This window comes from Papaver somniferum, chromosome 2, assembly GCF_003573695.1.
Source record: "Papaver somniferum cultivar HN1 chromosome 2, ASM357369v1, whole genome shotgun sequence".
NCBI lineage: Eukaryota > Viridiplantae > Streptophyta > Magnoliopsida > Ranunculales > Papaveraceae > Papaver > Papaver somniferum.
In genome coordinates this window covers 202,691,459-202,708,609 of record NC_039359.1, presented here as the reverse complement: position 1 = coordinate 202,708,609, position 17,151 = coordinate 202,691,459, and the positions used below count along the sequence as shown (strand labels likewise).

The window sequence follows — 17,151 nt, the reverse complement described above, 5'->3', positions numbered from 1 at the left end:
TAACAAAACTTCTGGTGTCTATGTTATTTCTTTTCCGCATTATATTTTGTTATATAATTGAAATATTACAAGTTGTGCGTTAAATCAATCAATTGGGAAATCCAACCTTTGGTTGTTGATTGAAATTGATTGATACTTGAAAATTGGTCTTTGGTACCGTTCAAGTGATTTCTCTTGTATTCAATTAGACTTGCAGATTTCTATTTGCTTGAGTAAGTATTGAATCGAGAAAGAGAGATATAACTCTTTGATATACTCTTATTAATTGAGTCTGATTGTCTAGTTGATTCTCTAAAAAATATATTGGAGTTTGTCCATACAAATTGCTAAGCGAAATATTGGGTGTGGTTGTTAGACCCCCGCTTTTTCCTTATCAATAGATTATAAAACGTAGGAAAATTATGATAAAATTCTGCCTTTTCTAGAAGACCTAGCAGTCTATTTATACTATGAAGAAAAACATAAAAAGGAAATCTAATACTAGGACAGATTCGCTCTTTCTTAGGAGATAATCTAGGAAATGAATTCAGAAATAATAAAACACTCTAAAGGGACATATTATGCCCCTGCAGCAACCACCCCGGTTTGAAAATAAGCTCGTCACCCACGAGAACGTTGCTTCAACTTCAACATGTATATGTGGGTAGTGTCATTTCTGCTCCTATTCTGTAATCCACGTACTTCTCTTAGCTGTCTTTCCAAGCCACTTAACTAGGAACTGTCGATATAGATTTCCACGTCGGGATCTAGTCTCCTTTACATCGAGTACTTCTTGAATCACATCAGGTGGTTCGTCAGTCAATCTCCCTTGTACTGGCTGCTGATCATTTGGTGCATTATCAACATCATTTCTATCGAACCCACAAAAGTCATACAAATCAGAAATATTGAAAATGGGACTGATTTGTAAATCGTCAGGCAACTCAAGAACATACGTATTGGAACTGATCTTTTTAACTATCTTATAAGGTCCCATCTTCCTTGATGCTAACTTATGATATATGCCCCATGGGAACCTCTCATTTTGCATAAACACCATAACTATTTCACCTTCTTGAAATTCTTTAAGTTTGCCACTAGCGTTGGCAGCAGTCATATATTACTGGTTACTTTTGGAAATAGCTTCCCGCACTTCCTGATGTATGCTCTTTATATGATCTGCAAAAGTTTCACCTTCGTTGCTGATTTGCGCATCCAAAGGAGGTGGTACAAGATCAACGACATGTTGTGGTTGGTACCCATATGCGGACTCAAACGGTGTTCGTTTAGTCGTACGACTAACCGAATTATTGTATGCAAATTCAGCTTGGGATAATATCTGGTCCCAACTCCTAATATGATCTCCCACTACACTTCGTAGTAAATTTCCCAACCTCTTGTTCACTACTTCCATCTGACCATCAGTTTGTGGGTGGGCAGTTGTAGAATAACGTAACTTCCTTCCAAACTTCTTCCACAAAGTCTTCCAAAAGTATCCTAGAAACTTGACATCGCGATCAGACACAATAGACGAAGGGACTCCATGAACACGTACCACCTCATTGAAAAAAAGAGACGCAATATTGGAGGCATCAGCAGTCTTAGAACAAGGAATAAAGTGAGCCATTTTAGAGAACCTATCTACCACAACGAAGATGGAATCGTGTTGCCTTGGCAATCCTAACACAAAGTCCATGCTAATATGTATCCAAGGAGAGTGTGAAACTGGCAGCGGAGTATATAACCCAGTATTTTGTGACTTCCCTTTTGCAAACTGGCACACTCTACACTGTTTGACCAATCTCTCAACATCCTTGTCCATCGAAGGCCAATAATATCGGCTTATTACAGCTTTTAGGGTCTTGTCTCGACCCCAATGTCCTACTAATCCTCCACCATGTATCTCTCGGACAATACTCTCCCTTAAGGAACCAACAGGGATGCATAATCGGTTACCAAGAAAGAGATAACCATCATGAAGCATAAATGTGTTGTTGACGATGTACTTAACTGTTGTACCACTGCGCCAAAGTAGCGGTGAGCAGCATATTGTTCCTTAATCACCTCAAAACCGATTACATGAGCTTACATTGACGTTACCAGCACATGTCGACGACTAAGAGCATCATCTACCTTGTTCGTCGCTCCAGATTTATGTTTTAGGGAGAAAGTAAACTCTTCAAGATTGTCAATCCACTTCGAATGTCTAGGCTTCAGTTTCTTCTGAGATTGTAAGTAGCGCAAAGCTTCGTGATCCGAGTAAACCACAAAATATTTGTGGACAAAATAATGTCTCCAATGCTGTAAAGCACGAACCAACGCATAAAATTCCAGATCATAAGTTGAATACTTTTATTTAGCTTCAATTAGCTTCTCGCTAAAGAATGCCACAGGTCTGACTTTTTGGCTCAAGACCGCTCCAATCCCAACATTAAAAGCCTCACATTCCACCACGAATAGTTTCTCAAAATCTGGCAGAACCAAAACTTGAGCCTCAGTCATTAACTTCTTAATCTTCTCAAATTCGATTGATGCTTCTTTTGACCACCGAAAAGTTGTCCCTTTAAGACATTCAATAAGGCTCATAATGGTACTAAACCCCTTTATAAATCTCCGATAGAAGGTAGCTAACCCATGAAAACTACGCATATCAGTCATACATTGAGGAACAAGCCAATCCACAATCGCTTTCACCTTCATAGGATCAGCCTTTAAGCCACTAGCTGAAACAATATATCCCAAAAATTCTACTTATTCGCGCAAAAATGAGCATTTCTCAAGATTGAGATATAATTTTTTCTTCAAAAGAACCTCCATCAACTTCTTTAGATAAACTAGGTGTTCTTCCTTGGTGCGATTATACACCAGAATATCATCGAAGTACACTACCACAAATGAACCAATGAAAGAACGTAATACCTCTGTCATCATGCGCATGAAAGTACTGGAAGCATTGGAAAGGACAAAAGGCATTACAAGCCATTCATAGAGGCTATCCGGTGTTTTGAACGTTGTTTTCCATTCATCCCCAACGCGAATAGTATTTGATGGTACCCATTTCGCAAGTCTAACTTTGAGAAAAACTTAGCACCAACCAACATCTCCAACATATCCTCCAATTTGGGTATAGGAAACCTATACTTGATGGTGATCTTGTTGATTGCTCGGTTATCGACGCAAATCTGCCAAAAACCATCTTTCTTGGGAGTCAATAAGGCTGGTACGACACACCGACTTTTGCCCTCCTTGACCAAACCCTTCTGCAATAACTCCTCTACTTGTCTTCGCATCTCCAATCGATGTGCAGGAAGCATCCTATGTGCTGCCAAGTTAGGCAATGCACTCCCTGGCACCAAATCAATGGTGTGTTGTATGTCCCGCATAGGTGGCAACACATTAGGTAGCTTTGCAGGTGCAAGCTCTTCGTACAATTGCAATAAATCAATAATTTCAGAAGGATGTTCATGGATGTTCAGGTTAACATTGGATGTGGACTTACACATTAGTGCATAGATCACACCAGTTTCTTTGCATTCTTGCTGAAATTGTTTACAAGTTAATAAACTTGTTGTCTGCCCTTTCTGTTCTCTTCCTCCTTGCACGTCTTCTTCCTTCATAGGATGCAATATCATCTTCTTTCCATTACACACAACATTGTAAGTGTTAGCTTCAGTCAAGTAGGTCATCTTCTTATCAAACAACCAAGGTCTGCCCAATAGTATGTGACAGCATTCATAGATGCAACATCACACCACACTTCATCTTCAAAATTGCCGATAAAAAACTTTACTAGCACCTTTTTGTGATTGGTACTGCGTTTCCTTTCTTAAACCAAGCAATCTTATATGGGTGAGGGTGTTTCTTGGTTAACAGACTTAGCATGTCTGCAGCTTCTTGAGAAACTATATTCTCACAACTTCCACCATCTAAAATCAGCTTGCAAACCTTACCTCCACAGAAAACTTGTGTGTGAAAGATACTCTTTCGACGCCAGTCTTCCTCCTCGTCATCAACCCTAGGACATGTAAATATTCTGTGGACAACCAGATTCTCCCCTCTCACGAGCATCAAGTCTCCCTCTTCACCCTTCGATTCATCATACTTCGGTTCCCCAAACTTTTCCTCATCACTGCCATCTTCAATGAAGTTAACCTGCTTTGGACAAGTGTATGTCAGGTGATCATCTCCTCCACATGTAAAACACTACTGACCTTGTGCACTCCACTTGCAGTTGGAGTTGTTGCTGAGGTGATGTCCCCTTCTTTGCTTTTGTTACTCCAAGCTGATGCCTTCGGTGCAGTTCTACCCCAGTTGGATGTGACTTTCATTCGGCTCGCAGAGTTCCGGTTCTTCAAACGGTGATTTACCCTCTTCCCCGCCTTCAAAGCGCATTGATAAGCATCTTCCAGGTTGGTAACCGTTAGGAGACCAAACTCTTCTTGAATGCCTATGTTTAAACCCATAATATATCTCGCTGCAAGTTGCTCGTGTATTTCATTCATGCCAACTCTTAAAGAAAGATTATAAAATTTTGTGGTATACTCCTCAACACTAAGATCGCGTTAACGAAAGTTATGAAACTTTTCATACAACGTCACTAAATAATCAGGTGGCAGAAATTGCTTCCTTGACTTCTGTTTCATGTGATGCCATGTCCTGATTTTTCTCCTTGCCTTGCCTTGTGCGTTGTTCTTCTAGCTTTTTCCACCATTGCAAAGCCATTCCCTTCAATTTCAACTTCACAAACAATACCTTACGAACTTCATCCATAGGCTTCCATTCGAAATAGTTCTCTATGCTAGTCTCCCAATCTAGGAAATCGTTCGCATGCATCCGACCAGTCATGTCGCTCACCTCGACTCTCACCCCTCTGGTGTTTAAATCAAGGGCTTTAACCAATCTGTCTTCTAACCTGTCTTGTTGTAGTCCGTGAACAACACGGTTATGAAAAGGTTTTCAAAAAAACGTATGTTCATCATCCTCTGATCCTCCTTCCAGTGAATACGAAGGGTTGCGTCGGCCTTCCGGTATCTCCATTTGGGCTCTCGCACGTCCTTGATGCAGACACTGTTGCACCATGTTCTCAATCATGGTTCGTAACTCAGTAAGATCGATGTTTCCATTACCTCTACCACCACCTCTTCCTAAGGCTCTACCCGCCATTGTAGCTAACTAGGGTTTGCTGGTGTATTTTGTTTTAGCGCCATTTGATAAGTTACTAGAAATCAGAACAATAATTTAAGGCAAATAGAACAAAGATAATTGAATTGAACACATAACTGATAACAATAGAACGTGGATAAAAGGAGTTTTATGTTAAACCTAACTCTCTGATATAATCAATAGATTATAAAACGTAGGAAAATTATAATCAAAGTCTGCCTTCTCTAGAAGACCTAGCAGTCTATTTATACTATGAAGAAAAACATAAAAAGGAAATTCTAAGCTAGGACAGATTCGCCCTTTCTTAAGAGATAATCTAGGAAACGAATTCCTAAATAATAAAACACTCTAAAGGGGCATATTATGCCCCTGCATCACACCATCTGTAAGTCATCCCATGACTTGGTGCTACCACATCGCCAATAGTGACTCTAAAACGTAACGACTCGATGTACCCTGTCTGGTATCAATTAATCTTACGTTCTTAGTATGAACTTCTCCCTGCCTATCTAACTCCTACGCAAGAGACGAAAACAGGATCCACGTGAATCTCTACTTGACTAGATGAGGTATAATGGATGCTCTTAGAAAATTATCTAGCCATACAATTGATATTCAAACTTAAAAATATTGGCGTTAATTGATAAGGTATTCAATACTCTTGGGACACATATTTTACCTCAATTAATATCTTCATTATTCTCTATAAGCAATGCTCCCCTCTTCGTGTTTTCAGAACCTGAAATTGATTACCAGTTAGGGTATTGGACAACTACAATACTGCCAATACCCGCCTGATATTACAGTTTTACTAGCAAACAACTGTTTACATAAACTTCAACGTGTTGTGCTTATATACATATATAAACAAACAACTCTAAAACCAAATCTACTGTAGGAGGTTTTCTTTATCTACATAAGTAACTAGAAGAAAAGAAGCAAAAGATAAAGAAAGAGAGATATCCTGCATCACTTAACTCAGCAGCAGGCATAAAGTGGAGGACATAACCTTCAAGTTGGTATTTGAATTGATATCGTCCATAAAAGATCTGAATCTGATTGCACAGTGATCTTCTCTTCCCTCACGATATTCGAAGTACTTATTAACCCACCAAATTTCATCTCAGTATCATCTGGAAATGAACCAAATTTGGGAAAAACATTAGACTATGCACTCAGATTCGAACTTCCAAACAGGGAACAGTTAGTTGTTAAATGTATACAGAGCAACTTCATGACAGGATAATAACAATGCATAAATATATATGGAGGCTTATGGTGAATGAGATAAACCTACCAAGATCCCACTGCAACCCAGAAGTTGTGGCTTTTGCAGAGGCTGTAGCAATAGGGATGAGCCCACAATGTGGGCCTTCTACAGATGACAAGATATTGATCTCATGACGATGGGTCCTTGGAAGAAGTTGGATAAGGCAGTCATCAGATATAAGAACTATCCGGATGTCTGAGAATTTACAAAGAACATTGATATTTCCAATCTCATGATCGAATCTTCCCCCAAGTGCTCCAGCAACAAGAATGCATAGCTTCAAAATAAAGAATCTCTCAGAGATCACAATGCAGAACCAGAGATGATACTTATGAGGAGCACATATGACATGACTCGTTGAGTTCTATAGTCTCTCAAAACTGCCTACGATTGCACACTCAAATCTATCAACAGATAAAGGATGGTTAAATAATTCGATCATTGGATTGTTTAATCTCCATCGAGTTCGAGGCCACATGGGAACTATTCTAGACTAGCCTTTCTTGGTGCTCATCCTTCCAATTCTTCTTTGCATCTCATATGCCATGATTGGCTAGCACAAGACAGAAAAATCAACCATGCAACGAGGTGATCGATGGTGCAAGCAAATGTTACCGAATCAGGATAACCACTAGAAACTGTAGAACTACCTCTGATGAACTATAAAAAGAAAAACCCACTTTGTGGTTACTAGACAGCCTCTGATCACTAGATTCCTCAGAAAAATCACTAGATAACTAGATGTTCACACTCTGTTCCTTTACTCTTTTTCATCCATTTGATTGCTCGGGGCCCTAGATTGACACCTATTATCCTACGAGATATAAACACCTAACTAGGTTATGACATGTAAACTGGGTAACTGAAACCAAGATGATTACTACACAACCAATAAGCTGTAATCTAAGTTCGTGGTGAATAGGCGATTAGCAAATCAAGGTCATATCCACTAGCCCCACATCCCCTATTTACATACCTATAACCAAGTAAGCTAAAACCCCACAGCAGCTCAATAAAAATCTGAAGTTTGACCTACCCGAGGCAACTACAAGTTCCTTTAACATTCCATGTACTTAACAGTGATCAGATTCAATCAACAAAGACAAACATTTCACTTACATCAGATTTGTCCACATTTGGAGTAGCATCCTGAATAAATGATATGCACTTGTGAAGATCCGTGGTATCCTGATCCTGCGATTCATCCACTATTTGGGATCCCTAAAACACATCATAACCATAAGTATCCTAGAAACCAAATTTTAACTCTTACATAATAATCAAATAGACATCAAAGATAGGCTTACCAAATTTGCATAGAAGTCTTTAACTTTAGTTCTAATTGAATCCATATCCCCTTTAATCACATCTGGTTTATACCTGTTCATCCATATTCATCAATCATCATAATAATAATAATAATAATAATAATAAAAAAACATAAATTCTGATTGAAAATCAGAGATAAACAATGTGAAAATTCACAAAAACCTGTTTCTAACAAGAAGAGGATCTTGTTGTGGTAATAACAGAGGCATTTCATCAAACACTCTATTAGCTCCACCATCAGCACATAAACATAACTTTGCATGGTTCCATAAGAGAGGTGTGAATTTGGGGAGAGGTTGATTGAGAAGTATGAGAGCATAAGTTTTCTTATCTTCTGAAGATTGAGGAATACAAGGAAGAAGGAATGATGAACAATGAGACATTAAATCCATGGTGTTGCTCCTCCTCAATGATTAACTAGAGGTTTTCTTTTTCTTTTTTCGATTTGGTTTTGACGAAGAAAGATGATTTTTGATGTGGACTTTTTCCCGAGGGACATTACTTGTTGTTGCCATAGATTCTGGACACGCCTTTATTTTAGAAGTTTTTAACCAACTACTGATAATAATTTATTCAGCATTTTCGTGTACCAATGAACTTGTAACCCATTTTCAAAATCTAGATGTGTGTGTCACAGGTCAAAGGTTCACTTGATTAAACTTGAGAGATAGGAAGCTTCAGATGCATTGTGAATATCATTCCCCTGTGAAGTCGTACTAAATTTGGAATACATAGACATGGAGAAAACTGCATGGCTGCTAACATGTACAGGTACGTCTTATATGGATTTTGGTACCCTTTCTGGCACCCCATTAGCAATGTTCGGTAAAAAGGTGCGCCAAAATGTGTAACTTGGATTTATTAAGAAAACAAGGCCTTTAATATGAGAACACCATCCCTTGCACCCTTTGCTCAGGTTACCTCTCCTAGGAAGCAACTGCAACCCGAAAAATATGTATGGGGCCGACAGATGATGGAATTGGAAGCAATTGGTTTCCCAAGAATAGCACCATCAGTGAGAAGAAATAGAATCTTAGATGGCATGATTTTTCACAAGAACAGACCTTGTATTAGACAAAATAAAATTCAATCCATAAACAAATGTTTACAACAATCTTGAAAAATGCTGAGAGTTTGTAATTCCCCAGAGTACAGCACCAAGAATTCCTGCCTGCTAAGTTCAAATTCGTGCAATAAATCCCAAAAAAGCTCTTTGTATTGTTACTGCACTCCCTTAACCATTAATCTGCAAGAAATAAATGTATATAACAAAAGCTAATGAGAAAGAAAGCATCTACAATACAATAACGAAGTAAATTGGTGGGAACAAAGCTTACCTTCACGGAACCCTCCTTTGACGGCTTCAACGAGATCCAATTCTCTGTTGCTGGCAGCAAGTACCAACACTCGCTCTTTGTCCTCCTTATGCGGACCATCCCAGTTTACCCTGTATTTCTGTCCACTTGCGAATAGGTTCATGTTCTCTTGGATTTCATGTCTTCCTAACATGTTGTCAACCTGCAATAGGGGAGAACCATGGGAAGGAAAAAGACGCCAATACCTTTCCTTCACTAAGACTGTCAGAAATGAATATCGGCAGAGTTCATCAACTGATAAAGAATGCTCAATTTACAGCTACCCAGAGATAACACCAAATTTTGGAACTCTTCAGACTAACCTCACTAAGAAATCAGATGTGTGTCGTTCAGAGCACATGACCACTTTCCTGCAACGAACATCCCTTGTATAACATGAGAATAATCAAGTTCCAAGCTCAATCCTTAAACTAATGTTACAACAATCTTGAAGCATGCCGAGATTTTGCCATTTCCCCGAGTACAGCACTAACAATTGCCGCCTGCTGAAGACATTCAGCTTTCTGCAATGCATCCAAAAGAACAACACAGCTCTTTGTATTGATGTTACAACCTTTTAGACGTGTTTCCTCGAATATTACGTAGGCATCCATGGCTTTGCCGACATTGCTCAAGCCTTCTATAATAGCATTATAACAAGCAGAATCAGGAACACCGCCTTTCAATTTGAACTTCTCGAAAAGCGCATATGCCTCACTTACATTCCCAACCTTTGCGAGCCCTGAGATCATAGTAGTGTAGGTAATCAAATTAGGCTTTATACCTTTCTTCTGCATCTCTTGCCAAAACACGAATGCCTTATTAAACTTTCGAATCTTACAAAGACCATTTATGAGGATGCTGTATGTCACGTTGTTGGGAGGACATTTCCAATCTTTCATCTGTTGAAATATCACTAGGGCTTCGGTGACCTCCTCTGCCTTCACTAAAGCATCAAGAAGGCAGTTCCAAGTGTAAATATTAGGTGTTAAGCCTTTCTGCATCAATTCCTCCATGACCAAATAAGCCTCATCTACCCTACCAGCTTTCCCAAACCCATCAATTATACTGCTATATACAACTACATTTAACTCCACTCCTCTTGACTTTGCTTCTTCAAAGAGCATATAAGCTTCGTCAAGCCTATCAATTTTAGCAAGTCCATCTACAACAGATCCATATGTAACTACGGTTGGCGGGTGACCCTTGGCTTTCATTTCCTCCAGTAGCTGGTACGCTTTATTTACCTTTCCTGATTTACAAAACCCATCTATAACAGCATTGTAGGCACGAGTATCAAGAACCAACCCTTGCTCTTTCATTGCATAAAACTTCTCATATGTTTCTCGTGCAAATCCAGACTTTACAAGGCCATGAATAAGTATCGAATAGCTCTGTACATCTGGTGTGAAACCCCGAGACTTAATTTCCTCAAATAAAGCTCTGCCTCTCTCAGTTTCACCAACCTTAAAAACACAATCCATATAGGTATTCAGTAGGGTGAGATCTGGAGGACACCCTCTGCGTGTCATTTCTTTGTAAACCTTGTGTGCATCCTCCTTCCTACCACACTTGAAGAAGTTTCTAATCAGGGAGGTGTACACAACAACATTTGGATTATGGCCAGCATCTATCATCTCTTCAAACAAATCGTAAGCCTCGTCAACCTTAGAATGCCTGCCCAAACCCTCAATAAGAGAACAGTAAGTAAAGTCATTTTGGGTAATATGTTTCTCGCGCAAGGATTTGAAGATATGGCAAGCTTCAGTAAGTTTCTGTGCTTTACATAATCGATCAATCATTATATTCACAGTTATCACATTGGGAAACAATTTGGCTCCTTCCATGGCATCTAGCAATTTATATACGGCCTCAACTCTTCCTGCGCTGCAAAGCATGTCAACGACAATATTATAGGTTTGGAGATTGGGTTTTGCATCGGTCTTCATCTCTTCAAAAATCCTCAAAGCTTCATTCAAGTTTTCCTTCTTCCGAAGGCAGGTAAGGATAGAATTATAAGCAATCACACTGGGAATAACACCCTTCTCTTTTTGCCTCTCAAGTAATCTGTAAGCTTCATCGAACTTTCCGGCAGAACCATAACCCATTATCATGGTATTATACGCATAAGCACATGGCACTTTTCTATTAACCTCCATTTGTTCAAATAGATCCACAGCTTCATTACACCGATTTGCTTTCCAGAGGACTCCAATCATGCTTGTATAAGTCACATCATCAGGCACGAGGCCTTGTGTTTTTATCTCATGGAAGAACTTCCATGCTATATCCACCTTACCAACCTTACCAAAGCAATCAATACAAACATTATAAAGAACTATATCAGCAGTAAAAGACTTGTTCTTCATCTCATCTAGTAAAGAGAGAGCAGCATCCACACGGCCATCCCTTGCTACTGCGCAAATGACAGTTGTAAATAAAGGCACATTCACTTCATAGCCTACTTCCTGCATCTGATGAAAAAGGGAGAGCGCAAGATCCGACTCATGGGCCGCCGCTAGGGCACCAATCAGCTTAGTATAAGCCGAAAAAGGCAGAACGATATCCATATTTAGGCATAATTTGTATTAGATTGAAAGCTTCTCTAATCAATCGGGAATTTATAAAAGTAGTAACTAATTCAATGCAGCTATCATTTGAGAGATCACATCCAGCAAGACTCATCTCCTCCAAAATCTGTTCCATATCACCAAAACCTTTATTCCGAGCCATTACCATGAGAAGTGCATCATATGCTCCCCCGTTGTGCACTTGGCCAGTTTTCTTCTCAACCCATCTGAAATAATTCATTGCTAACTTGACATTCTCCAACCTCTTCAAGACTCCATTAACTAATTCTGGTTGATGTTTGTGGTCCAAAGAAGATAGACCATCTTCTATAGCATGTCCCCAAGATCCACTTCCCAAGATGCGGCAAACCTCATTTACTACTGGTCTCACATCCTTTATTCTTGTGGAAGCCTGATTAGTTGTGTCGCAGACAGGACTAGCGTTACTATCCGCTCCGGAAGAAGATCCATTATGCAAGGATGAGAATTCTTTGTGTAAAGTGTCTATGTTCCAATGCTTTATGTCAGAACGAAAGATTCCTCCAATGCCATAATAGAATCTTGTAAACCCAATTTCACAGTGCACAAAGAGAAAAGTAATTTGTAACACTTGTAAGAGAACATACGAGTAGTATAAAAAGAGGACTTGAGCAAAAGTTTTATCTGAATAATCATTTTCATTATATGAAACGGTGGGGAATTTTTGTTCAGAACAGTTCAAATAACGATTAAATAGTAAAGATTATGGCTAACCTCGGGAATTCAAGAGCTTCTGCATTTTTCCAAATGGGAAGGAAAGAATCTGCAAGTAATACCCAATATCAAGGAATCATTATAACAGAGAAAAAACCCTACATTTCTCCTACCAAAGATTCTCTATAAATCCCAAACTACAACTCTTGTTTTTCTAGTCCGGAAGTCAAATCAAAACCTAAAACCCTATAAATATTATTATTTGGGCACAAAATCGAATTACAAACCTGTTATTGAAAACTAGGGTTTTTCAAACATTTCTTCTCTTCTTCAGCTTAGTGAATGGTGGATGAGAGAGATTTTGAGTGTGAGTGTACCTGGGAACTCGGAGTGAGAAAATGGGAGAGAGATATGTCACCTTACGATTTCAGGTGGGTAGAGTCGTACAGTACAGGCCACAGGGGTGTGTTGGATATTAACAGTCCTAAAAGCTTTCTCAGATAATGGCAACAAACACAACCAAAACCTCCACAACCATTCAAGTCGGTTAGAACATCCCAACACCAGATTTAAGGTAAATACAGATGGAGCGGCTAGGGGCCAACCGACGGAAGCAGAATTCATCTACAGGGACTCGAACACGCAAATGATAATGGTTCTTGCACGACCTCTAGGAACAACTACGGCGCCAATGATAAAAACATGGGCCACCGTGATAGCAACCAAAACGACAATTGAAAGAAATTGGACTAAAGTTTTATTCGAGGCGGACTCTGGTAATCTCATGCACTTCATTAAGACTTCGACGGAAGCTCCACGGTATATTTTAGAAATGATTGAAGAAAGCATACATCGATTACGTTAAATCCCATGTTGTGCTATTCAGCACAATTATAGAGAAGGAAACCAAGCAACATATGGTCTATCAAACTTTGCAACAGATAGTAGCCAAGCGGGAAACTTCTCAACCTCAATTTGGGACCAGACAAATCCGACATTTCTTAATCAAATTCTTTTGAGCGATCCTATGGGAATCACTTTCCCATGTGTAATAACAATTTAGTTGGTTTTTAAAATACATTCATCCTTCGAATAAAAAACAATCCTAAAAAAAAACAATCATTATCCTACACGATTTCGTTTCACTAAAGCTTAATTGTAGACAAATCCAACTATTATGGTCCTTCGTTTCGATTTAATGTGGTGAATTCCCTTCCCTACTCTTAAGAGAATTAGATCTGGTGCGCCCTTAAGCTAAGAGACGTCGTTCGAAAAGTTGCTTTACGAAAACTCAGTTTTCGTTTTTTTAGTCCAAACGGGAACTGAGTTTCCGTGTGGAGTTGCATGGAAACTGAGTTTCCGTTTGGTTATTAATATATTTTTGACCTTTTTTTTTTGTTACACTCCTCTCAAATCCAATTGCAACCACACATCATTCTCAACGACTCTGTTTTCTTTACCGTTGGATCCGAACGTATATTTTTTCAAATTTTCTGCAAAATTATCTGTAAATAGAAACTTATTTTTCTTCTCAAATCACTCCAACTCATCTTTTTTCCATTCAGATATCTCAAATTATCTTCTTAATTTAAAAGTTTTTCATGTTTTCTTTTTTATCTCTTTTGTTTGTAGTCAATAATATCACAACCTCAAACGGAGAAACCTAAACAGAGTTAGATGTTAACTATTTTGGAAGACAAGCATATTGTTACTACTTATTGTTGTTAGAGCATTGCTCGGTTGAACTCGCATGTGTTGCTATCTCAAGCATGTTTGTCAATGTTAGTGATCAAAACTATAAGTCTTGATTTCTAGCCTATTTAGATGTCTCGGACTAGGACATAGATTGTGTAGTGGAGTATTAGACTTCACGGCGTTCATCATTTGAAGACGAAGAACTACTAAGGGGAGCTTGTGGAACTTCATCGACAAAAGGTATGTGGAGACTGAAACTTATCTATCACTTGGAAAGTCTATTTCTACTCTATCTCCTATATTGAGACATAAGTAATGTTACGATATAGTTTTCTATTATACACATTTGAGATTTCCAACTGAATTTAACTTGCTTATATATATTTCTCAGAATATGTGTTGGCAAGCTTTCGCTTCGGCCAAGTTCATCTTACATTCGTGAAGAAAGCCGAATAAGATCATATCAAAATTGCCGGGTAACATCCCACATGGTTTGTGTGATACAATCGTTTGGTGAAGTCTTGGAATGTTTCATTATGATAATTTCAATAACTTGAAAATTACTTTGATGAAAAATAGTTTGTGAATAACAACTATATAACATCCTCTAAAACAGTTTCAATGATTGAAATAAAGAGTTTAGAATCATGTAACCATGTTTGGATGTAAACATAGTGTGTTAATCACATTATTATGCAAGTCCAAAACCAGGAGCCTGAAGTATGTGTACCCGTACGTGTACTGATGGTTGTTGATGTCTGGGAAAGTATGCGTACTCGCACGCATACAGGCGGAAAGTTCACGTCCGTGAAAATCTGCTGGAGTTTGGAAAGTGTTGTAGTATGCGCACCCGTACACATACCTGCGTAACCAAACTCAAGTCCGTCTACTCAAGTATGCGTACTTGAGTGGGTTACTTTCTAAACTCGGTTGTGTACATGAACTTAAACATTTATATAAAAAGGAATGCAATCTTTGCAAACCGTGGCTATAATGTTCATGAATTGATTCGAGTGAATCAAACCGATTTTGTTTCGATTGTATTCTTGTATACTTCTATGCGAATATAGCAATTTAACAACTCTTTAACTAGTTTCATTTGAGTCATTTAAACTAGTACTTATGGTTAAGATGAATATGGTTGATATGAGAGTTATCATATGGCTAACTTCGGTTAACTATTATTGAACCAACATGGTGTACATGTTTGGGTACGGTTCATAAACCTAAATGAGGGTACATTTCATTTGTGTGTAACAATCTAAGTTCGATCTAACGTTTGAAAGATATTAGCTTGGTTGAATCAGGTTTTCCATCTAACGGTGAATATTGAATGCTTTGTTACCAAGGTAACTTGGATTGCTGATTTAAAACTATATAAAGGAGAACTCTAGCAACTGGGAAACCTAATCCCCACACCTTTTGTGTGTTACTAGTTGCATAAGCTAGAGTCGATTCTCCTTTAACCTTAGGTTTTCCTAAACCTTGTAGGTTAACGACTTGAAAGACTTCATTGGGATTGTGAAGCCAGACCCAACTATTTCTCTTGTAGTTGCGTATTCTGATCTTGCCTGATTTTATCGTTTGAGTATTATCTTCTCTAATACTTGCTCGAGATTAATTTCTCCGATAGGAAAGATAAAACGTGATCAAAAACATCTTTGTCTCATCGTTTGTGATTCCACAATATCTAGTTTCTCCATCATACGATTTAGATCATTGTGTGGTGATTGATAATATTGAGTTGTTCTTCGGGAACATAAGTCTGGTTTATCAATTGGTTCCTGTTCACCTTGATTTATCAAAATACGGAACAAAAACTCTTGGGAATTTCTGTGGGAGACAGATTTATTCAATCCTATAGACTTTTCTATCTGAGACAGATTTGTTTATCAAGTCTTTGACTTTGGGTCGTAGCAACTCTTAGTTGTTGGTGAGATCAGCTAAGGGAATCAAGTGCGTAGTATCCTGCTGGGATCAGAGACGTAAGGAGCGCAACTGTACCTTGAATCAGTGTGAGATTGATTAGAGTTCAACTACAGTCCAGTCCGAAGTTCATTGGTAGTAGGCTAGTGTCTGTAGCGGCTTAATACAGTGTGGTATCCAAGCTGAACTAGGTCCCGGGGTTTTTCTGCATTTGCGGTTTCCTTGTTAACAGAATTCTGGTGTCTGTGTTATTTCTTTTCCGCATTATATTTTGTTATATAATTGAAATATCACAGGTTGTGCGTTAAGATCAATCAATTAGAATATCCAACCTTTGGTTGTTGATTTACGTTGATTGACACTTGAACATTGGTCTTCGGTACCGTTCAAGTTTACTCCTCTAATATTCAATCGGGAACGCAGATTTCTATTTGCTGATTACGGATTGAATTAAGAGTTGGAGATATAATACTCTTTGATATACTTTACTCTAGGTTGATTATGACTGTCTAGTTGATTCTCCAGAAAGTGTATTGGAGTAAGTCCTCTCAGATTGCCAGACAAATTGTTGGGTGAGGTTGTTAGACCCCCGCATTTTCAATTGGTCTTAGAACAGGCAAATACGTTAAAGACCTTATAAGTCTGTGTTTGTAGCGATCTGATATGGACAGAGGTGTTATCTCTATAAACGTACCACCAGTATTCTATAGCTCTAATTACTGTGGTGGAAAATTGTTATGCGTGCCTTTCTTCAAGCGCGTGATTTTCAATCATGGGTTTATGTAGTTAATGGCTATGAAGATCCCGTTGTTGCAGTAAGAGATACGACCATTCCTAAGAATATTGGTGCATATGACGCTGTTGAGATACTTTCTGCAAAGCAAACCTCCGACGGTTTGAATGCCATCATACATGCCATAATCCCGTATCTTCAGCACCATGTGACTACGTGCACTCGATCTAAAGATGCTTGAGATATCTTAGAAACCGTATTTGAAGGTAACACTAATGAGAAGGAAGCTAGGCTTCAAAACCTTTATTATGATTGGGAAAACCTTCATATGGCAGATGAAGATTCATTTGATGAGTTTAATCACAAAGTGTCTGAAATTTTTAATGCTTCATTTGCATTGGGTAAGACTATTCCTGAAAAGGACATTGTGCTAAAAAT

At 38.6% G+C, this 17,151-nt stretch overlaps 1 protein-coding gene and 1 pseudogene across 1 annotated transcript; both read right to left on the bottom strand.

The window, feature by feature from the left end:
- Nucleotides 1-5,763: 5,763 nt before the first annotated feature.
- On the bottom strand, nt 5,764-8,361 carry LOC113350257 (thiamine pyrophosphokinase 1-like). Its single transcript, XM_026594373.1, has 5 exons — nt 7,904-8,361; nt 7,720-7,792; nt 7,532-7,633; nt 6,440-6,689; nt 5,764-6,275 (listed from the first exon to the last, which is right to left on the bottom strand). Exons 1-5 carry the CDS (start codon nt 8,131-8,133, stop codon nt 6,154-6,156), a joined length of 777 nt encoding a protein of 258 aa, XP_026450158.1. The 5' UTR covers nt 8,134-8,361; the 3' UTR covers nt 5,764-6,153.
- A 426-nt stretch (nt 8,362-8,787) lies between these two features.
- Nucleotides 8,788-16,921, bottom strand: LOC113352594 (annotated as a pseudogene).
- Between the last annotated feature and the right edge of the window lie 230 nt (nt 16,922-17,151).

Bases quoted from the DNA above. Each gene is read 5' to 3' on its own strand.
- LOC113350257 (XM_026594373.1), bottom strand. From the start codon at position 8,133: ATGGATTTAATGTCTCATTGTTCATCATTCCTTCTTCCTTGTATTCCT. The intron at 7,634-7,719 runs GTAAGCCTATCT...GATGTGTTTTAG, and splicing joins AAGACTTCTATGCAAATTTG to GGATCCCAAATAGTGGATGA. The intron at 6,276-6,439 runs GTAGGTTTATCT...GTTCATTTCCAG, and splicing joins TGGGTTGCAGTGGGATCTTG to ATGATACTGAGATGAAATTT.